A 23,369-nucleotide genomic window follows, 5' to 3' on the forward strand; every position below is an offset into this window, starting at 1 on the left:
TAAGCTGAAGCTCAGTTTTTGGGTTCCAGTGACAATTTGTAACGCAAATGAATCCGGGAGCAAACAGGCGTGAGAAGCAAACGACAAAAGATAGCGTCAATTTCTTTCGCGGTTTAGCAAATTTACTAAATCTAGCAATCGATTTGATGATTTGATCGTGTAGTGACGCGCTCTTTACCATTTCACGACCAGAAATATCGAATGAATAATATATTCAAAGTATAAACAGGGAGCGCGAAAATGTCGCAGCTACCACCTTCCTAAACCAACTAAATGAGGCTACCTTTTTATCCTTCTTCTTCATCCGACACGTCACGTCCATATATCACGAACATAACGCTCCTCTTCAGTCATACGCATCCAGTACGCCTGAGCTTCAACTACACCACCTACATGCGGTGCTGTGATTTCCAAAAAGCATGCATGCACATCTTTAGCCATAGCCACAGACCTAAACCAGATAACAAGAAAGTCACTCTCATGCTCTGAACGAGGCTATAACCACCAAGTACTCATTACACATGTACACGCACTTACCCGCACAGATATACACGTGCATTTTGCTGCGAAATCCACATCCAAACACCGTCAGCATCAACCTTGATACGATCCTGCACATGCTGCTTCACACCCCCATTATCAGGCTGCGATACACATTTCGTCCAAGTAGACAAGACGCCACCATCAACAAACCCTTGCAACTCACTACCATACAATTCATCTTGTCCCTCACGTCTAAATCCATGAAACATCCATACAAGCCCCTTCGCAGAATGTGCTTTCCAGTGTTGCAAGAAGCCCATAAACGGCGTGATGCCCGTTCCAGCTGCAATACATATAATCGGTGTATTTAGATCGGATGGTGGATGAAAGTTGTTTGATGGGCGCGGGAATATAGGTATTGATGGAAGTGTGGCGGTTGATGGTGTTTTCCCTGTTAATATATGGCCTGTTATATCGTCTAGCCAACCACTACAAAGGCCTCGTACTGATCTTATAGGGTTGAGAGTATCGTATTCTACAATGTTGAATGCAAAAGAGACTGATTCTGGATCTAGAGATGCCACTGAATAGTATCGTGGCTGTAGTTTTGGTAAATGTTCTAATATGTGAGTGAATGGAGGCTGGCACGATGCGAATGTACGAAGGAGATCTAGTAGCGTTGGTTGCTGTTTGCGAAGTTGCTTGAAAGCTTCTCCACCTAAAGGAATTATGGGGATCGTCAGTTTCCTTTTTTTGCATTTTAAGTGATACAAAATCAAATGCTCACCTTGAGCAGAAGACAAAAACAGCAACGTGTTCTTTTCAGCGTCATTCGTAGTGGATTCAGCCAGTATGCGAAACACTGTCTTTCGAGGAAACGAGAGCAAATCTACGTGATACTTGAGAGCTTCATAATACGTCAGTGGCATTTTACTGGTATACGGTAACATTAACGAGGCCGACGACAGCTCAAACGTCTCGTCTCGATTCAGATTGAGTTGAGCCAGCAAACCTTCTACCAACTCGTCCGCATTCGGACATACAATACCAAACGAGTCTCCCGCTTGATACTTCCAATTCAAAGCCTTGATATCCAGCGTCAGTTCTATAACTCGTTTAGAAGTTTTGGGACCTGTTAGACATCGTGCTGACTGGATTGGAGCCAGGAATGGGATTGTGGGTGAGTATTCCGAAGTGTTGGTTGCAGCGACTTTTATGGTTTGAGAATAGAATTGATCAGAAGACATTAGAGAGGGTCTAGCCGTTCCTGTAGGTTTCAGAGTGAGTGTAAAGGGGACTAGTTTCGGTACGTTGGTCAAAGTTACGGCATCAGATTTGGCCAACTTTGACGTATCTACATTCACGACAGTGCCAGTATTGAGAGTAGGGGTTCCAGTGCTAGTTGATTTAACAGGTGCAGCGGTAACTATATTGGCACTAGTCAGAGCCGGTTTAACCAGACCATTTCCTAGTGGCAGTGCACTCTTGTCATCCTTTACTTTAGTAGTGCCATTAGCGATCTTTTCAGTAGCCTTATCGTCAACCGTATCAGGCTTTTTGAGACTGAGCACACTGAACTTTGAGGTCGTTTTAGCAGTGGCGAATTCGGCAGCCTTCACTGGATCTACTTCGACATGTTGTTCAAGAGCAGGCCATAACTTTTCCATCCATGGGTCAACTACTAGTTCCAATCTAAACGAAAACGCGTGTTAACGTTATATACACGACCCTTTTTTTGCTGAGCAGATGTACCCAACACCGTCATCAGCAAATCCTCGTTCATAAAAGAGTATAGCACCAAGTTCATTCATTCGGCGATCCAATCTCTTGGCCGTATTACAAAAGTTGTCATAGTTCGTATCTCCCAAACCTAGACAAAAAAAAAAGATGTCAACAACATTGGTTTGCACTTTTGGCAAAGCTTGGATCAATCACATAACATAAAACATACCTAGCATAGTATACCGCTTCCCCTTAAACACATCCAACTCAGCACCTTTAGCTCTTCTAAGATGTCTCCAGAACTTAGTAGCATTGTCTGGAGGATCACCATCCCCAGTAGTTGATGCAACGAAGATTACAACAGAATCACCCTTCAAGTCCACCTATTCTCCAAAGACAATCAGTAACGGATCCAAGATCAAAATAAATCCCGAGTTTGCACCAACTTGCCGTGGCCCATTCATCAAGCACTGTGCAAGTTGCAGTAAAACCTTGTCGAATTGCATCTTCATGAATATGATGGCTTATCCATTCAGCGTTGCCTGTTTGCGATGCATAGAGAATATGCACCAATTTCGCTTTGGGAGCTGTCATTGCCTTCAGCTCGTAAAACAATCAAAAAACATTGGCCAAAACTCGAATTTCAAACTCAGATTCGCTCTTGTCACAGATTTCGTTCGACCGGTGTTTGCGAACAAGTACCATACCCTTTTCGCGTAATAAACCTGATCGTGATTGCTATAATTCGACCTTCGATTCGAATGGTGGTACATTTATACATCTATGTATTTGTCTACAAAACGTCCGGGTATTATGATCAGGGTATAAGTTATTATGAATTATGAAGTGCACACATATAACGCTTCAGAAAGCGTTGCCAGATCTGCTGTTGAGAAGAGAGTAGCTGGATAGTTCCTAGTTCCCCAGTTTGGGTGAAGTAATATCCGACAACATCCAGCTTGATCCGACGCGTAATTCAGCAGGTGGACAGTTCCATCGACATCTGGATATAAAGAGGCTCCACGAGGGCTGTACATCTATGTGGTAACGTGTCAGTTCAGACTTGTCGAAGATGGTGGAAACCGCACATGCCAACACCGTTGCAAATAACATACAGGATAGCCAGAAGCGGGATCGGTGAAGTCCGCCCAATGGCCACGTTCCACTAGATATTCACATACTCGACGTGCCCACTCATAAAACTAGAAGAACAAAGAGGTATGAAAATTTTGTTGCACCAACAGAAAAAACATGTGCACAAGTTTGGCAAAGAGAGGGGATGGCATCAAGACGAGACTCACATTTTCCAGCAACAGATTCCTTTCTCTATTAGTCTCAGCGGTAACAGCGACTAGATCGTGAGCAGCCTTCTGGAATGTGGGTACAACAAGTAGTCGATCAGATTCCTTTAAATGTGGAAAGACTAGTCTCATTTCCCGCAGCATGTGTCTTCCTGGATCATGTATCGAATATTGGAAGGTAAATTCACCAGAGGAGGTGGCCAATATCGTTGTCTTTGGGGGCTGTAATGAAATGGGTCCACCTTTTCGCTTTGGCTTGAAATTGCTGGTTGATGATGGGAGACGGCAACTATCTGATATATAACTGTTGTCCTGATACTCGATGTGCGATGAGGCTGCCATCCCTGCACTCTCCCTCACTGTCTCGTTCTGAAGTGTTGAATTGATTGCTCAGCACAAAGAAGATATTTGATAGCTGTCAATGCAAATTGAACGGTGGCGTGGGCGCAAACTAAAAGATATCCATGGATCTCCACGAATTCTTTGGCATCCTCACCGTGAAAAAACGCGATCGACACGCTCATAGACATGTGAAGAACGTTTCAACCAAACAAAAAAATCGAAGTTCAACAATTTGAACCAGCGGAGCCAAAATGAGTGGACTGCAACTCCGAGAGGCTGTTGAGGCAGATGTGCCTCTTATTTTCAACTTCATTAAGGGACTTGCCGAATACGAAAAGCTCTCGGATGAGGTCTATGCCACTGAAGCCATTCTTAGCGATTCCTTGTTCACTAAAAACGCTGCAAAGGTCAGTAGGTTGCATTTAGTTGCAGAAAGTTTGAACTCCGTTGCTTGTGAGCTTGCATCGTTTTTGTTTCTTTGAAGCATTTGATTCACACGTTGATCGATTCACTCCTCTATACTAATCTTCACCATTGTGTTTGAAAAAAGGTCATCATCGCTTCATACGATGACAACGCTGCTGGATTCGCACTCTACTTTTACAACTTCAGGTACTGCTTTGTTGAAACTTGGAACTTGGTATTGGAAGATTCATAACACGCTTGCATTCCAACGTTGCTGATCAGCCTGGTTTGGAATATCGCAACAAGTATGGAGTTCAGAAGTAACTGATCACCTCATTACTAGCACTTTCACAGGCAAACGGGGTCTCTACCTTGAGGACCTATTCATCCTTCCCGAATTCAGGAGTAAAGGGGTAGGAAAGGCGTTGCTGAAAGAGTTGGCGCAGATCGCTGAAAAGGAAGACTGTGCCAGAATGGAGTGGGTTGCTTTGGACTGGAATACTCCTGCAATCAACTTTTATAAGGCTATGGGTGCCGTTGAGAAAAACGAATGGACTGTTTTCAGGCAAGCAACCTGTCGTCAGAACAGATGAATTAACAAAAGATACTAACTATCATTTTCATTAGATTGACTGGTGAAAAGCTCACAGCCTTTGCGAATTCGTAAAAGCAAGCTCCATTGGAAACTAGATGATATTCTTCACATTGCATCGGTACGATCAATAATGTCACAACTTGTAAATGTGGTCATAATACCATTAAGAACTCTCTAATAAGCTCTTGTGAGCGACCGCTACAAGTTTGTCGTCAAAAGTTGAGAAATTTCAGAGATCTCTTAGACAAACAAGCCTGAAAAGGTACCTCGGAGATCGACGAAACGCCTCAGAAGATCTATTGAGTAAGAAATATCGCGTATATGCCAGGTTCCGGTCCCCCCGTCACCTCGTTGTCCAGACCATCACACTTCCTCTCACCAAAGCCCGATAGAGGAAAGAACGGCAAGATGAACCACCGTTCGTTCACAAAACATTTTTTTGGAAAACCGTTTCAGTTTGGAGACAGGAAGAGCCCTTTAACGGTTGCCACTTGCTGGAACAATGGCACTATCACACCGTACAAGTTTGTGTCTGCTTCTTTCCTCGCTTTTGGTAATGACGAACGCCCAAAACTGCACCAACTTCACGTCTAAAGTCTGCCCGAACTGGAATGCCAATGCTATATCGCTTACTGCTGTGGCAGCTGGGGGTACTGGAAGCCCCAACATGACGGATATGACGAGCTTTGATTTGTATACGCACAAGTGGGCGTATCAGTCTAGTGGTTTTGCTAAACAGCTGGCCAAGTTTGGATGCACATTGCCTGTAAGTTCCTTTGTGGTATATCTTCTGTCGGTTTCGAAATTTGAGTTCCGGTGCAAGGTGGAAAAGCTAGCTCCGATGTTTGCCAATAACTGTGGAAGAGCTAACTTGTGATCCTCGTCAATAAGGATGGATATTTACGCTTTGGATACACATTGGCCTGCGCTTATGATGTGATCACAGTCAGCCAGAACTGCACTGAGAATGTAAAGGTATGTTTGTGTCTGTTCCTCCATTGGTTGCTCTGGTGCAGATCTTGATCATAGTCACCAAGCTAAAGTCCTCTCCGAAACACAGACTCTACCACCGCCGATTTGTGCCAGCACATGTAATCAGTTTTTGAGTAGCCTCACATCCGTCTTGAAAAACACTGCCATATGTCCCAACATTACTGCAACCAATATCACCACATACGTTGCAGGCTGGACAACGGCATGTACAGCTCTCGAAACAAATACTGGAACATGTGTGCTCTCAGTCCCAGTAGATTCTCAATCATGTGGATTTGGGCCTTCACAGCCAGACCTAGTCGCAGCTGCGACCTACTGTTTAGGCACACCGGCCGATACTTGCTGCACAAACTTGGCTGCTGTCGGGACGTATATAAATATTGGTACGAATTTAACACAAGCTGAAGTCGGTATTGTGATACCTTCAGCATCCCCAGCAGCAGCTACAACAGGGACGACAGCTGGAACTGCCGTCTTCTCAACGCAGACGATAATGTATATAGGAATTGGTGGTGGTGCGCTTCTAGCACTGATTCTGGTAGGTGTGATAGTAATACTGGTTAGGAGACGCAACCGTCGTAAACGTGAAGGCAACAATGATAAAATCCTGGATATCTCATCGCCCGGTGGATTTGCATACCGTAATTCCGAATACGGATCTGAAACTGATGCTGGATCGCCTATACCACCACCGCCATTAGCTTATAGTAAAACAAGACCCGGCAACAATAACAAGTACAACCGTGATTACGACGATGATCGATGGATTGAAGATAAATACCAACCGTCTGCAAAAGCAGCCATGAACAACAATAACTATAGTGATACCAGACAACGAGCGATGAACAATCAAGGTGGTTTTGCTTCTCCTGACTCGCGTTTGGATGGACGTATTGGTATGGGGATGGGCGTTGGGACCGACAATAGACGAAATAACGGCAGAACACCCACCACGGACGATGGAATGTCTCAATCACAACGTATGCCAACCGGTGGTCGTGGACGATCAGAAACACAGTCGTCTGGACAGGGCAGTGAGAGACGGCCGCCAACAGACGGAACATATAGCAGACGTGGTGAATCTCCAGGTCGACCATCAAACAACCGTGGCGGTGAAAGCCCGTATAATTCGCAACGAAGGCCGCCACAGCAGCAGCGTGGGCAATCTCCCCCTGATGCCAGACGTGGGCCCGATACTAGGCGTGGGCCTGACGATGGTGCCGGCTATGGATCCCAGAATAGGAGGAGAGGGCCTCCACCACAGGCTGGTGGTGGTAGAACACCTTCTAGGGAACGGTCGGAGCGGTCGAGAGAACGTGGACCTATGGACAGAGAGAATGTCGAGATGCAGCAGTATAATTCTCGGCGTCGTCAGGACTATTAAAAAACACATACATTTCATAGGTTTAACTTGTATTATATATAACCAGAGTGCGCTTGAAAACACAAATTTTTTTTGGCGCATCATACGACAATTCGGTTCGTCAGACCATGGGCATACTGAGAGTGATTGCAAGTCAAGGCAAATTTCAGGCTTCATGATTCCTGATTATTGAGCTCCGCTTTCGCTTATTACCAGGTCACATAGCCTGGGAGGAATCGAAACTCAGCAGAATGTGGTTTGATGAAAATTGTGTGTCCTAATGTTTTCAAACACAGGCTTTGACGACAGTGTATTGGACTCTTGTAATCAGTATAGTATTTTAGTTTGCTCCATGCGCCTACTACACCTCTTCTCAACGCAATGAAATTCAAAGCTTCAAACATGACAAAAACTGGAGGGGGTCTTTCAATTTGAATTTCAGAGCACAAAGTTCGTATCGATCGGTGAGCTCCGTGGTATCAGCTCGATGCCTTTCTTTAATATCAAAGTACTGATTATCTCTTTCTAAACTTCTCGAGAAAGATACGACACTGGTACTGTGGTTTTTAAAAAATGAATGCATCTTGGAAAATAATGCTTTTCAGGACAATCATCCAAAAGACGGCACTGGACACCAAAATCGCATACATGTGCTTAATCATCGGAAGAATATCTCACGTAGAGACGCGACTTTGCAAAAGTGCACTTCATCGTCATAACTTCTAATCTTGAAGTTTTGTTTTTAATTGTTGATTCCGTGTCTCACATCTCAGATTCATCAAACTCCATCACATCTCAGACAGAGTATACAACGATGCCGGTCAATTCTCAAGTTGTGCCAAAGACTCAAGTCGAAGGCCGTGACAAGGTCTGTGTATAATTTCAAAAACAAACCAATATGCGATCGAGCAAAAAGCCCGATTTAATTACACCTTATGATTCATTCCAGGTCCTCTACCTCCCATACGACTATCTCCTAACCCTTGGAGGCAAAGGCATCCGTTCCAAACTAATGGACGCTTTTGACCACTGGCTCCACGTCCCAAAGGACAAGCTCGTCACCATCAAATCCGTCGTCGAAAAGCTCCACAATGCATCTCTCCTCGTCGACGATATCGAAGACAACTCGCCCATGCGTCGTGGCAAACCAAGTGCTCATATGGTACATGGAGTACCATCAACAATCAACACTGCCAATTTGTGCTACTTTGATGCGCTGGAATGTGTGATGGAAGATGCGGCCATGACGAAGATCTTTGTGTGTGAGATGATTCAGTTGCATCGTGGACAAGGGTTTGAGTTGTATTGGAGGGATAATGGGAGTGTTGCGTGTCCGAGTGTGGAGGAGTATGTTGATATGGTTTCAAACAGTAAGTTTGTTGCATTTCCTGAATGGCAACACGGATTTTTTGTGCTTGAACTCAACTTGCATCTTTTGAATCACTTTAGAGACTGGAGGTTTGATGAGACTTGGAGTCAAGATGATGCAGCTCTATACCGAAACCAACAAGTAGTTGAAAAAATACAGACTTCGTACAGCTCAATTGTTGATTCTCAAGCTAACCAACCACAATTTGCGTTTCAGGGACTTGGTACCACTTGTTGACTTGATAGGTGTCCACTTCCAAATCCGTGACGATTACCTCAATCTTGCTTCTACCAAGGCATACAAGATGACATCATCTTGTGTTTTTCCCTTCAAGAAGTTTCATACGCTGACACAATTTCACTCAAATAGTACACTGACGCAAAAGGATTCTGTGAAGACTTGAGTGAAGGAAAGTTCTCATACCCAGTAATCCACTCCATTCAAAACCTTGCTGGTCACGAATTGATAAGTAAGCAAACCGTACCTTAACCTCATATCTAGTATTCAGGTCACTGACAAACCCTTTTTTCACCCATAGACATCCTCCGTGCAAGACCAACAGACATTCCAGCAAAACAACGTGCTATGGATTTGATCAATGCCAGCAAGTCATTAGACTACACTGAGAGTGTAATTGACTCTCTTGATGCCAAGATTTCAGAAGAAATGAGCAAGTTGGGACCAAATCCTGGGTTGGAGAAGGTTATGGCAATGCTGAGAGAAGAGTACGAGGCTACGCGTCAAGCACGTGTGAGATCATTGTAAGAGAGGTGTTTTGGGGTGTATTGTAATAGATGTGCAAAACAAGAAACACATATCCGAGTTAATGTTGCGGTTTCAACGAAACATGTTTGCGAGTCGATGCAATGAGAGCACCGATAGCACCGATATGCAGCAATATAACGCGAATCGCCATCAATACCATTGAAATCCACACAGAAGAACAACGAACATTTGCTTAAGCCCAACATTCCAAAATTCAAGATCTTACTAGACTATATATTTGTGTGATTCTGCTTTACAATATATATTCTATGGCAAGGAGAGCGACTTGCGTAAATATCTCGAGTTGATTTTGTGGTGTTGTTTTGTTTACAATACATTTTGTGTTACCCAATTTTGGGCATTTGGCATATCTTCGTTTTGTAGATAGCACTAGTTGGTAGATCACTTGGATCTAGCTCGCATTTTTCTCCTCTAGAAAGGATGGAAGGTATGTATTAAGAGCCGCATCTCCATACATGTGCGCACAATTTGTATGGGTGAAGCAATGAGGTCGTATGTTCTTACCTTACGCTTGAGTCTCCTTTGTCGCTTCTTCCTCCACTTCGCTCTCATGACTGATTTAAAATCTAGAATCAAGAGTTGGAAATGCTTTGTTAGTATTGGTGTACATGACATGTGTTGACGTGTTTTCTGATGGTGGTGAATGTATGTGCAACGAGACGATTGCAAGCTCTCTTCATAACGATAACGTTCCAGTGTAATCTACAGCCACCTTATTCTCCTTTGCAATTCAATTCAATGCAAAACTTTGACTTCACCAAATGCTCCAAACCCAAATGTTGATGTGTAGGCAGCTCCATGATGACACGGCTTCAGGCTCTGAGCATCATCACAGCAATGAAAGATTAAATCCTAATATCGTTTGATTCCACTTCCTTCTTCCTCCACTTGGATAAAATGCAAAAACTTGGGGGAAGCGTGACAGTAACAACGAATCCCATCCCATCCATCCAACGGATGCACACGTCTTTTGCAACGACGAGCATTCAAATATAACGTAAATAAGCAATGGCAGATATAATGTCTCGTCTTCTCTTACCTGTCAACGGAGCCTGTTGTTGTAGTGTCGAAGTGTGAAGTAAGCAGAGGGGAAGGGCTTACTCATGGAATAACGACAAGCAATATTCCAACTTATTCCAAGTTATTCCAGGATTATGTCACTAAAACGTTAAAACGTCACGTCTCTGGCAGGAAATCACGAGTTTCTGGTCAAAAACGGCGACGAATATTAAACTTTTCACAATTCCGACGTGATTTAGCTCTTTTTCGAGGCAATGAACGTGTGAAACACGAAAGTTTTCATGTAGATATATTCCGTATATTGTTCACCTTCACGGTTGAATATGTCACTCGGTTTGCACAATCTAGGTATCTGGCTGAAATGCTGACATCATTCGACACAATCAGCACGAACAATAGTAATATTACAATGGGTTCGAAGCCTCGCGTACGGATCCTTGGAGCTGGAGTCTCAGGCCTAACTGTCGGCGTGTAAGTGCAAACGCTCAGATTCTTGAATTTGCGTCGATTTGACAAACGTGATATCGTGATTATTCAGGTTTCATGGTTTATCGAAGTATACTCTTTTCACTAAACCGTATATCGATTCCCAAAACATAGATTACTGCAAGCTCAAGGATGCTCCACCACCATAATCTCAAAGTCATCACCACTTGCATTCGATGCAGATCCTCTCTACACGAGTCCTAAAGCCGGTGCGAACTGGAGATCATTCGTCGAGAATGGAGATGAACGTTTGCAAGCTTATGATGAGGTACATCACCCGCTTTACCTCTTAACTTGACTCTACTGACTCAGCAACAATAGGCTGCCTTCAAAGTCCTCTGGTCACTAGCCGAAATACCTGCCGCTGGAATCGTTAGATACCCTTCATTTGAATACTACAAGCAACAGAGACCCAATCCGTGGTTTGCACGGTTTATACCAGGCTTTAGAGTCCTGGAGGCCAACGAAATACCAGATGGCTTCTCATACGGGTACCGGTATATGACTGTTGGCATAACAGTCCCTGTATATTTAAAGTTCTTGTTGACCATGTACACCAACTTGGGTGGAACTCTCAAACATGGTACCGTTGAGCACATTCAAGACCTGTACAACGGCGATGACTGTGATGTAGTCGTAAACTGCTCTGGAATTGGAGCCAAGACACTGGGAGGTGTAGAAGATAGCGATGTATATCCAACACGTGGACAGATCGTTATCGTTAAAAGTCCAGTGCTATTGACGATTATGGCTGTTGGTGCTGGACGTTTGCAGCCAGAGACAACATATATCATCTCCAGGAATGACGGGACGGTTATATTGGGAGGCACTTATCAACAAAACAATGGAAATTTGGAGCCTGATTGGGGTATTGCAGAACGTATAATACAGCGATGTGTTGCAGTTTGTCCTGAACTTGCTGGACCGGATGGTAAGGTGGAGGTTGTTGAGCATAAGGTAAGAATATGACTTCTTGTTGTGAATGATACATGCCGGATTCTAGCTCTTACTCCTTGCACTTGGAACTACAGGTTGGTCTGAGGCCCACTAGGAAGGGGGACGTACGTGTGGAGCCTGAGATGGTGAAAACGAGTTCTGGACGATGCGTTCTACTAGTACACAGTAAGCTATGTTTGAAGTCCTCGTCACCAGTTCTTTTGGCTAATCAGACCTAATATTGTTTAGATTACGGCCATGGCGGGTACGGCTACCAATCCAGTAAGTTTCGTCTTCGCAAGTACTCGGGCTGATCTCTCCGCTGACGCCTTGTCTCTATATAACAGGTTGGGGAACAGCGGACCAAGTAGTCTCAATTATCTCGCAAATCTCGGACGGCACAATGGGAAACTGGTGGGTACAAGGTTTCGCAGCCGGCCTGAAAGCTCTTAAACCAAAAATGTAGAAGAGTAGTCATAATAAACAAAATATCTTTGTTGCAGCTTGTGGTTTGTCAAGGCTTATGACACAAAACTCTATAACACAATACATTCTTTTCACGCCCAGAATATGCAATATGAGCACCATCCATATGTTTCCCTGTCTTCCCAACTTGTACTGAACCCTCGTAGAGCACTTGAGCGACATAGAGTTCTCGACCGTCCTTTTCGCGACCGGCAGAGACGGGTGTGTATCCTTGAGCTGTACATTTTCCTGCATCGTCGACCTGTGAAGCGGGATATGAAAATTCAAGTCAGGGTGTGAGGTATACAGAAGACAAAAAATGCTCAAATGAAACAAGGATACCCAAACGAAAGCATTAGGATCTGTGACAGTCAACACTTCATATTCTCGTTCCACGCATTCTTTGCCTCCATATGCGATATGACAGCCTTCAGGTCTCAGATGTCTTCCAGCTTTTCCTACAAGATTGGAAAACAGAGTCATTCATTTTCGATATTCAGCAACATGCGTTTGGAAGCAGAGAGAAGGAAAGGGAGCGTGTCGTTAAGGGAAATCAGCAAGTTCCACATACCGACGTGAACTCCTCCACCAAGTAACGATCGAGCGATATATAGTTCGCTGCCGTCCTTTTCGAATCCACCAATGACAGTATTTACAGGAGAGACCGAGTTTCCTTTTGTGGATAATATATTGTAAGAGCAGGGTTTCAGTCGTTCATGGAGGTTCAAACAAAGATCTCGGTCAAAGCTTATGTTGTCGCAGGTTTCGTTGATGTTGAGGTCAAAGTGTACCTGTACAGCGTACCTAGACAAAGAATACAGATATTACTATAAATAACTCGACAAGAAAGCTGATTGAACGATGATCTGTGGTGATGTATTTGTAGCTTCACTTCAAAAAGCCTGTTAAAAGCTTGCAAACAAATCGAAGTGGAAGATCTTACCCAAACCGGCTCTGATGAGGCCATATTTCTGAAGCAAATTGAATCAAAATTGGAACAGTTGGGTTGATTTCCTGCTCTTCCTGGTGTTTCTTGCGGCTTTCTCGCGATTTTTCAAGTTTTGTAGCGATGGTCGGATTCAACCACGTTCCAAACCTTGAAAAAGACGTTCTTTTTTGATGATCAAGTTATATTCTAACAATACATTTGCTTTGTTGCGTGTACTCTCTTCTTATAGACGCATTCACGAGGACTTTGACGAAAGAGCATCAACACCAGGCAAAACTTTACCCTCCAACAACTCCAACGAAGCTCCACCACCAGTACTGACATGCGACAATTTATCTTCTGCATCCCATTTGGCAGCAGCAGTAGCGGTATCACCACCACCAACGATAGTAGTAGCACCGTTTTTCGTGGCTTCAATCAAGGCATCCAAGATGACTTTGGTGCCTTTTTCGAATTTTTCGAATTCAAATACACCTGCTGGACCATTCCATAAGATGGTTTTGGATGATAGGACTACTTTGCGGTTGATTTCGTTTGATTTTTCACCACAGTCTAGACCCATTAAACCATCTGGGATGCCTTCTTCTTCTGTTGCGTATCCAGCCTATAGTAGTTTGTGGTTGTTGAGTGATGATTATGGGTTTAATAAATGCGATACGCGTGAACTCACGTTAGCATCTTTGGAGAATTTGTCAGCAGTGACAAAGTCAACTGGGAAGATCAATTCCACACTGTTCTTCTTGGCCTTTTCAACCAAATCATGAACAATCTTGGCACCTTCTGCATCATATAGCGAGCCTCCAATCTGTGGAACCAAGAGCACAAAACGTCAATCATCATTTCTGGACATATATCACGACGCGACCAATCACTCACATTCATGTTGTTGATGACCTTTTTGAATGTGAAGGCCATACCACCACCGACAATGATCTTGTCAGTCTATTTGAGAGATGAAATTGGTTAGAGAAGCTTCAAGTTAAGGCTATATGTTGGATATAGGTATGTTATTTTGTGGCTTCACCTTGTCAAGCAGATTGTTGATGAGTTGGATCTTGTCAGATACTTTGGCACTACATAAAATCAAGCATACTGTTGTTAGTCGAGAGCCTCATAAGGATCAGACTAGCACACGTACCCTCCCAATATAGCCAAGAAGGGTCGTTCAGGATGTTCAAGGACTTTTGAAAAGTAGTCCAATTCCTTCTTCATCAAGAATCCAGCTGCTCGAATAGGCAATTCAACACCAACCATGGAACTGCAAGTTACAACAGAGCATCAATGTCATCAGAAATCGACATACATGTGCTTTTTGCCTCATAGATGCAGACAATACCTGTGAGCTCTGTGAGCAGTTCCAAAGGCATCATTAACGTAGATATCACCCAATTTGGTCAATGAGGCTCGGAATGCAGCAATGTCTTCTTTGCTTGCCTTGATCTAACGTCAAAGTTGAGTTCAACAGCTCAAATGACCAAGCATAAAAATTTCTTTGTTTCTTTTACCTTATTACCAGCTTCATCCTTGACAGAACCTTCTTCTTCAATATGGAATCGCAAGTTTTCCAATAGGATGATTTGACCTGTGAAAGTGACGAGCAGTCAACAGATTGACGTGTGCATAGTTTGACTAGCAACTCGACACGCACCATCAGTAGGTTTGGCACAGGCTTCCTCGACAGCACTTCCAACACAGTCTTCCAAGAAGGTGACTGGTTTGCCCAATAAGGTCGAAACTTCAGTAGCAACAGGTTTGAGCGAGTACTTTGGGACGACTTTTCCATCAGGACGACCCAAGTGGCTCATCAACACGACAGATTTTGCACCTGTTGAATGATAGGAATTGGCTTCTGTTGTCGCTTGCATAGGTTCTAACAGCAAGCTGGATTGAGTCATACCGTTCTTGAGTACATAGTTGATGGTGGGTAGAGAAGCGACGATTCTCTGGTTGTTTGATATTTTTCCATCCAAAAATGGTACGTTGTAGTCCACACTAGATGCAAATAGAATGTAGTAATTAGTCCAAAGTAAAGCTTTAAAGTTGAAGACATTCAAGGGCAATTACTTGCCGAATAAGGACACGTTTTCCCGTCACGTTAACATCGTTCAGGCCTAATTTGTCGCTGATCTTGACAGATGACATGGCTGAATTGACTAGTTTTAGAAGTCTCGCCAGCACTCGGTTCGTTAATGGGATTTCGAAAGTTTAAAATTTCTTGCCACTTGTCAATTCAACAAACATTATTGAAACCCCATTTTCCAAGCTGATCTACTGAAACAAGAAACTTTACAAGTAAGCGCGGCGCCTCTGCTGATCGTTTTCCATATGGTGCTTCTTGTTCTTGAAGCTTATCATCTTTCAACGGTGTGCTCAAATGACACACACTTTGAACAACTGAGGCCGTCAAAGCTCGGTTACATTTGATATATCTGATTGTTTGGTAGTCAGATCGCTTCCGCGGCTGTCTCTGTCTTTAGAACCAGAGAGCCTTGCCGTGGACATCAACAGTCATTGTGGCATTGTGACTGACCAACATTTTTCTACCTAGATATGACCGACGAACGCAAACCTCTATTGAGCAAGCAGCCTGAATCTTCAACTGGCACTGGTTCCGTCTACCCAGATGCCACACCTCCTCCTGCTTATACACTTGGATTGCCTGAAGAAGCGCCCATATCCAACACTATATCAAGCGAAACTCCAGCTGCTGTATACTACCAAGGTATGCGTTTTACTTTCCTACAGCCGGTAGTTGCTGTGAGCAACTACTTGGAAGATTTTCCATCTTTGCCTGATTACCACATTCACATCAACCAACTGATATCCACTGACCACAATAGCCAATCCCCGAGTCATTGTTGTTGAAGAAAGCAACGTTCCAGTCGCATACACTATCGAAAACAATGTTATCATGCTGCCAACCCGCGGTCCTGTTCGAATGTGGTAAGGATCAAACTTGAAAACATGTTGCAGCAACATCCAGTGACCTCTACTGAACCCTCGTCGTTGTCTCACATTAACCATCAAATTCTTTAGGTGCCCATACGAAGGCAAGCAAGTCGTCACGGTTGTAAAGCGCCAAGTGGGACTTCTGGCGCTTTGCTCTACTGCTTTCATGTGCATGGTAGGCGTTGTGTTTTACGTCTTGTACTTCCAATTCATCCGCTCACATATTCGAAAACAACATTTATAGGTCTGCTGGCCTTGCTGGTGCTTGCCATGCTGCTGCAACTCTTGTCTTGATCAAGTACATGAATGTCCTTCATGCAAAGGAGTTCTGGCCGTCATCCCCGCATGAGTCTGAACTCATCTATAGTGGTATTCGCTTTAGCTTGACGTTATCCATGTTCTGATGCTTTTACAACATATATACACGGTCTTTTTTTAAGTCAGCATCGTCTAGGTAGTCTACAGTTTGATGTTTGGTGGTCGCAGCACGATGGTTTCAGGGTGGCCAGCACGTTCAACTTAGAGCTACACGTCGCAATACCACGTTCAATATCGCGGGCCCGTCACGGTAATATTTTACCTTTAATATTTCGATATATTCGTATACACAACTGAACCCGTTGCGCCTCTCTGCAAAATACACACAATCCCCCTCACGATCATACAACGATGGCTGGGCCCAAGAGGCACAAGAGGCCTGCAGATGCCACGGACGAAGGCAACCGCGTCAACAAGAATTGGCCACAGATTTGATAGAAACTGTGAAGCAAGAGCAGGAATCGGAGACAGAATACTCGAAAGCGCGAAGGTGGTGGTAGCAGTAGACCTGGAAAAGCAGGTTATCGACCGCCATATCAAGATCAAGGAAACAGAGGCGAATATCGACCACCATATCAAGGATTAGGAAGAATTGGATTCAACAACACGAATGTTGATTATCATAGTAATGACAATATTCAGCCGCCGCCACCAGCACAAGCTCAACCTCCGCCACCGTCTGAAGCTGCTCCTGGAACTGATTACGCTGTTGTTGCCAATCAACAATAATCAACAATATGGTCACCAACCAATTGAATTGGCGATGATCGCAGCAACAGTCATCAACGCTATTGTATTATAACATATACTATTCTAGATCGTTTTTGAATATGATGGATATTTCGATACGCGAAACACGCAAAACGTCCAACATCTTAGGTCTTAAATCTAATTGGTCGACGTTTTGTGTACGCTTTGGCTGTGTGAGCTTTCCAGCTGCTTATCACGACTACAAACGACACTTTACAAGAAATCAGCAATGACCGACCAGATATACCCAAACGTTACAGCTCCCCCAGCATATAGCGCTGCTCCCGTGGACGTAAATGTTGCCACTGGATCTGGTGCTTCTGGAAAAGTGGACGAAACCGTTTACAAGTACTATGCTGCTGAACAACGACCAATCTATCCAAATCCAAATACTACGGATACCATTCCATACTCCATGAAAGATGGCTACGTTCTGGTAGGTAAAGGGAATCAAAAATCACATGCATACATTAGCATCGCAAATGACTCATTTGCCATATCGTGCGCGTCGCAGTTGGGGCTGCTAAAGCCTTTATTGTGAATGAATACGCATTACTAACGCATATTTTGCCTTCAACGTAGGTTCCATGCTCTGGCCCAGTGCGTATGATGTGTCCGTTTGAGAACAAGGAAGTGACTACAATCGTTTCAGAACAACCTGGTACGTGATAACATTTGTTCATTTTGCGTGAGGCGACGCTCAGCTACAACGTTTGCATCAATCTTTGCAGGTGGTCTCGCTCTCGTCACTGGAGGTCTATTGTGCTTGGTGAGGCCGTTGGACGTTTTCAACGCCAAGCCCCGATTAAATCTGACAGTATGTCTTTTCATTGCTTATAGTGCTGTGGACCGTTATGCTGTTTGTTACCTTGCTGCTTCCCTTCCATGCTTGACAAGGTAATCTCTGACATAGTTTGAATGTTTTGACTTGTTTGGCCATGCTCATGTTTCAACAATCATCTTAGGTCCATACATGCCCTTCATGTAGAAGGACTCTAGCAGTTATTCCAGCTTGATTGTGGTAATGCCCACATCAGATTCAGCCACAGTAGATCCTCTTCAAGTTTGCACATACGAGAAACATCATAAACAGGTTGTTGTTTTTGTCAAATCCCATTCTTGGAACATCATAAATTAGTATTGTCCTTTCAGAATCCTCGTGCAATGTGTTATTCAGTTATTGATATTTCCTATTTATGGAACCTTTCCAAGCGACTTCTGCTGTGATGTTACTACGCGATTTTCGCGTCCGATTCGATGAAATAAGTACAGGTAAGCAGTAAGAAATCTGTCTTCCAGCACCAGTCCTCGTGTTCATCGCGTCGCGAAACACTCGTCATCCAACGAAATCACAACACCAGAAAGCAGGGAGAACGAAGAGGAACTGTTTAAAAGACAACAGATTTGGCCATATTCGGTCATAATGTTTTCTAAAAAGCCCAAATCTTCAGCTCCCACCAGGCCGGCCGCTGCCAGCACAGCGACAACTGGTAATTTAGCATCTTCGCAACAAAAGACTGGCGTCGACTGGGCCTTCGATGAACCAAGTACTCTGCCGGAACCAGTCGTACAATGCCTAGAAGCCATACGGGCTGAATGGGTCGATCTTACTTATGATGATGTATGACTTTTGCTGGAAGTGATCATCGTTTATTACTTGTGACAGCCAAGGACTGATAGCATTTGTACTCGATCTTTAGTATAATCCAGTACCTGTGGCATTATCGTTACTGGAAACGAGTACGCTGAGTCGAGACTATCCGGCCTTTTGCACAATGTATAGTGAGTTGGAAAAGGCTATGGATATCATTATTGACGGTAAAGCACATGAATTACACGGTGCCCCTCGTTTATCTGTTCCTAATACCTTTCCGGATTATAGAATATCATCAGGCTTTCAACACATCCATACATACCTTCAGCAGTGTAGTTGACGCAATATCTGGTACTCGAGCTCTCTTTCAATCTGGGGCTCCAGATTCGATTCTCTTACAAAAAATACATCTGTAGATTCTCAAATGAGGACTAGAGCATTACGAGATAATCTAGATCGGTGTAAAGGTCTCCTGGAATGCAAGAAGTTTGACTTACTGCATCTTTGGGTCAAGAGCATTCAATACAAGGAAATGATGAGAATACTAGACACCATGCAAGTCATTATATCCCTTAAGTTTCCTTTTTCTGCTTGGTATCATCATTCACACGCGTTTTCAAACTAGTGAGGACATTAGAAGAACACCAGAAAAATTAGAGTCCCTAATGCAAGGAAAATTCTTCCTCTCTGCAGTCAAAACACTCCTTAACGCCACCAAAACATTGAAAACCCGCGAATTCATGGATATTGGAGCTGTAGCCAACATTCGACAAGATTTGGAGCAGATGAAGGGGGTTTTGAATGAGACATTGATTGAAGAGTTACACAATCACTTGTATTTGAAGAGCCCATTCAGTCAGGAACGAGTGGAACGGTTTGGTGGAGTTGGTGATGAGACGGAAGCTCGGGTGGTGACGATTGAAAGTCCGAATAGGAGGCAGTCTGTTTATAACAAGGGTAAAAGCTCATTTTGGACGTTACGACGAATGCTCCTTTCCAACAGACTAATTGAATTGATTCATAGGTGGCAAGTCATCTAAGACCAAGTCGAATGATGTGAGACATGTCTTCTTTATGAATTTCCTTTTTTGTCTTTTTTTTTGACTTTCCTTTCACGTAGGTCACTGAAGATTACGACACCAACCCTGAAGCTGATTCTTTGCAATATATGAGCTGGGTCGTTGAAGGACTGGCTCTTCTCGGCGCTCTGCCGAATGCCACTGAAGTGAGAAGCGTTGGCAGATCTCTATTGGTGTGCAACTTAGCCTCATCACATAAACCCTTGATAGGTGATCAAGCAAAGGTTGAACCTGGAAATCTTTTATGTGATTGAGAGAACGATACAGGAGATTTCTGACAGGTACGGGTGTTTCAATGGCTCATACATCGTTTCGAATGACCAATTTTCCGTCATATTATAGAGAGAGTCGAGGTGATGTTCCTAGACCGCCTGCCTTGAAAGCTTTTGCATCCATTGTATGGAAATCAAAAGAGAATCAAGGTTACATTCTGACAGAGTTGTTGACGACTCTGTATGTTCGACTCAAGACTGTCTTGCATGGTCATTTTTACATCCTATCCTTGATTCCTGTTCTTGCTCAGGTATTCAAACGTACCTTTTTCTTGCGAAGATCATGGTCAGTAACATTGTCTTTTATATAGCGCAATATCAATACAGGTGATAATACAATCTTTTGTTGCCATATTTTTTTTCGGTATGCCGTTCACCAACCGCAAACTTTTAGGAACTCCTGCTTACAATATTCGAGATGTTTGGAATGTGATTCAGAGTGAAGTGTGTAATATAGAAGCCAGCTGCGTGGTTGTTTTGGTCTAACTCATTCGTTATGATCAGGTCAAGGCACTCTTGTATGATTACCTGTCAGCGTCGCAGCGGCAGATTGGTATCAACAATCCGATTGCATCTTTGAATGAAATGTTTGAGCGGAAGTCACCTCAGCCTCGATCAAAGGTACGTGCCTTATATCGTAGTTTTTTTTTTCTTTCGTTCCTATCTTTCTTCCCCTTGGTATTAGGTGTTCAGAATAACGGCTGGCAATGTTTCCAACGATCCAGTAGCCAGATTATATCATGCGATTGCACCAGTCTCTCGTGCTGCAACTGTCAGTGCGAACGCGTCCAGCCTTCTTGGATCAGATGATACTAGTGGATCTGTTCATGTTGTTGACAAGTATGCTACAGCCACTTCAACAGGGCATCGATTGTTGATTGCACCTGATCCTGCTAATATCTTGATGATCTTTGACATGACTATGAAGTTTATTGAAAAGTCAGAGTCTACAGGTGGTATTGCGTAAGTAGCATTTCTCGCTTTCTAGAACTTTTTCTAGCGCGTAGTGTTGTTGTCATTTGTCTTCCTTTATTTATGTTGCACACTGACTGAATTTTCCTTTTCAACTTTTAATCTTAGACCAACTGGAACATTCAAAAAGTTCTTGGATGACTTTGTGTTGAGCGTCTTTTTACCGCAATTGGAAACAAGAGTGATGGAACTCTTTCATGAATTTGTCAATGGTGATGAGGCTTTTCAAATGGATCATATTATTGAATTTCCGTTGTTTAAGGTGTGTTCTGGAAAGAAAACTCAATCACTGTAACGCAGCAGCTGACTCCTTTTTCGCACTTTTGCCTTTTCTTGTTAGAGTGCTGTTGGGCTCACGGTTTTGATTCAAGGCATGTGTCGTATCTTGCCTGTGATGCCAGTACACAAGACGGAATTCATTCAATTGATTGAGACGTTATTGGTTAAATTTCATGAGAAATTGAGTGCGAGATATTGGGGTGAGAGACGATTTCTTTCACATTCCGCAAAAAATTGCAGTTCGCATTACCAATACTCGTATTTCAACTAGCACTCATGTCCGCAGACAGTTCAGACACTGCAGGAGAAGCAGATCGTAATATTATCAGTTGTGTCTGGGCACATGACCCAGATCTGCTCAAATTGGTTGTCCAGAATACATTCTTTGATACGCAAAGAGATGTTGATTTGGAAGTTAATCGTCATCTTAGTGAGAGAGTAAGCTTTGAAACTGTACTGGCGTTTCTCGTGATGGTTTTTTTTACATAACTTGTTGATAGGAAACATATGTTGAAATGAGACTCAAGAATGAGAGGTCGTTCCATCGTGGAGAGATGGTGTTTGATTATAAGAAGCTGCAAGGGTTAGCGACGTTGCATTACACATCGGTATGTGACATGTCGCCATCGATTTTCCTTTTTTTTGCTGACTTCCAAGTCAATTTAAAATCACTAGCAATGGTTTGTATCGCAATTAGCCATGTTGACGACATCAGAGGCTCCTCCAGTTGAGGCCGTTTCGACATCGCCTGTGAGAGCTCTCGCGGATATGTCTGTTTCGGTAAGAGACTGTTGCAATCAAGATTGTGACTGTCTAGTTTTTTGATCAATCCGCCTGATAAAGGAAATGTATGTGAAATGGTCTTCGGACAGCTTACCTGGACTGGCCATTGAACCTGATGATGTGGTTGAATTGGAGCTGGATTCTGAAATGATCAAGTAAGTTTTGCTGACCAGTAGTCGTTCTCAAGTCTTGTATTTTTCCCTGAAACACACGAACTGAATCATTCATTTTATCTCAGGAAATTTGATGTTTTACTGTCAAATTGCAAGTCGTTGTCAGATCGAGCGCTGATTACGCTACGACTTGAAGCACGTTGTCATGTTATGTATTATCTAGATCTTGCCATCAGAGAGGTAATCTGATGGATTCTTCGACTCAACGTAACTTTTGTTGTACTGACCATCGTTTCTTTCATAACAGGGTAATTATTGGTTGGACGATGAACCAGTGGAGCCAGATCCGTATATCAATGCTCTAAATCAAGACTTGACCATGTGCGAGGAAGCCATGAGTACGGTCTTGCCTATACCCCGTATCAGGTTTGCGGCCTCAGAGTCTGTTGTCCTTCGTCAAACTAGTAGCCTGATTTTTTGCTCCTTCTGTAGGTTCTTGTTTGATGGTCTGGCGAGTCTCATGACCAGAATATTATGCTCGAATCTTCGTCACATCAAACGACTTAATCGCAATGGGATTGCCAAAATGATTAGAAATGTTCAGTCCTTGCAACAGAATCTGACCAACATAGCATCGATACATGAAAAGGCACTAGATCATGCTCGACAATATTATGATTTACTGAATCTTGGTGGCGAGGTGAGATTATAAAACAATTTGGCACTAAATGGAGGTGAATGTATTGTCTCACAATAATGATGTCGCAGGGAATGGTCAAATTTATGGAATGCAATGGATCCAAGTATGATTTTGACGAGTACAAGGCTCTGCTAGATCAGATCTATCATGACGTGTTTACCAAGGACGCGTCGTCAAACAAGAAGGTGTATCAGGACTTGTTGGCGAGGATCAAAGCGCATTTTGTTAAAGGTGCCAAAGCTCTGCAGGGAGACGATTAAATTTATTATGAAGTTTACATTTAGAATGTAGATATTTACGTATTTACACGTTACAATCATAAAAGTTAGTAACTTATGCACTCGT

The 23,369-nt window shown here is 43.3% G+C and overlaps 5 protein-coding genes across 5 annotated transcripts; 3 read left to right on the forward strand and 2 right to left on the reverse strand.

Annotated features, from left to right (window-relative positions):
• Positions 1-312: 312 nt before the first annotated feature.
• Positions 313-3,848, reverse strand: SmJEL517_g00819 (uncharacterized protein; the record flags this gene model as incomplete). Its single annotated transcript, XM_031166747.1, has 8 exons — positions 313-451; positions 538-1,201; positions 1,271-2,175; positions 2,236-2,353; positions 2,435-2,588; positions 3,060-3,242; positions 3,321-3,407; positions 3,507-3,848. The coding sequence occupies 8 exons, from the start codon at positions 3,846-3,848 to the stop codon at positions 313-315; spliced, it is 2,592 nt and encodes an 863-aa protein (XP_031027268.1).
• Positions 3,849-4,099: 251 nt separating this feature from the next.
• SmJEL517_g00820 (uncharacterized protein) lies at positions 4,100-4,892 on the forward strand (the record flags this gene model as incomplete). The annotated part of the gene is made up of 4 exons (XM_031166748.1): positions 4,100-4,255; positions 4,399-4,460; positions 4,597-4,810; positions 4,881-4,892. The coding sequence occupies 4 exons, from the start codon at positions 4,100-4,102 to the stop codon at positions 4,890-4,892; spliced, it is 444 nt and encodes a 147-aa protein (XP_031027096.1).
• A 3,126-nt stretch (positions 4,893-8,018) lies between these two features.
• On the forward strand, positions 8,019-12,267 carry SmJEL517_g00821 (uncharacterized protein; the record flags this gene model as incomplete). Its single annotated transcript, XM_031166749.1, has 12 exons — positions 8,019-8,072; positions 8,154-8,574; positions 8,654-8,714; positions 8,790-8,892; positions 8,943-9,042; positions 9,112-9,298; positions 10,728-10,850; positions 10,980-11,133; positions 11,187-11,822; positions 11,897-11,987; positions 12,051-12,083; positions 12,149-12,267. The coding sequence occupies 12 exons, from the start codon at positions 8,019-8,021 to the stop codon at positions 12,265-12,267; spliced, it is 2,082 nt and encodes a 693-aa protein (XP_031027095.1).
• Positions 12,268-12,315: 48 nt separating this feature from the next.
• On the reverse strand, positions 12,316-15,357 carry PGK1 (phosphoglycerate kinase; the record flags this gene model as incomplete). The annotated part of the gene is made up of 13 exons (XM_031166750.1): positions 12,316-12,528; positions 12,609-12,724; positions 12,838-12,939; positions 13,498-13,819; positions 13,886-14,020; positions 14,092-14,157; positions 14,240-14,288; positions 14,354-14,473; positions 14,552-14,655; positions 14,721-14,797; positions 14,864-15,040; positions 15,113-15,158; positions 15,280-15,357. 13 exons carry the CDS (start codon positions 15,355-15,357, stop codon positions 12,316-12,318), a joined length of 1,605 nt encoding a protein of 534 aa, XP_031027098.1.
• Positions 15,358-18,655: 3,298 nt separating this feature from the next.
• SmJEL517_g00823 (uncharacterized protein) lies at positions 18,656-23,284 on the forward strand (the record flags this gene model as incomplete). The annotated part of the gene is made up of 23 exons (XM_031166751.1): positions 18,656-18,853; positions 18,933-19,050; positions 19,115-19,177; positions 19,243-19,312; positions 19,452-19,783; positions 19,851-19,882; positions 19,947-20,051; positions 20,116-20,186; positions 20,248-20,428; positions 20,489-20,504; positions 20,572-20,621; positions 20,682-20,798; positions 20,863-21,140; positions 21,258-21,411; positions 21,490-21,628; positions 21,700-21,866; positions 21,929-22,036; positions 22,104-22,208; positions 22,272-22,366; positions 22,450-22,564; positions 22,632-22,750; positions 22,817-23,024; positions 23,093-23,284. 23 exons carry the CDS (start codon positions 18,656-18,658, stop codon positions 23,282-23,284), a joined length of 3,033 nt encoding a protein of 1,010 aa, XP_031027097.1.
• Positions 23,285-23,369: the final 85 nt, after the last annotated feature.

Source organism: Synchytrium microbalum, assembly GCF_006535985.1.
Source record: "Synchytrium microbalum strain JEL517 chromosome Unknown SmJEL517_scf0003, whole genome shotgun sequence".
NCBI lineage: Eukaryota > Fungi > Chytridiomycota > Chytridiomycetes > Synchytriales > Synchytriaceae > Synchytrium > Synchytrium microbalum.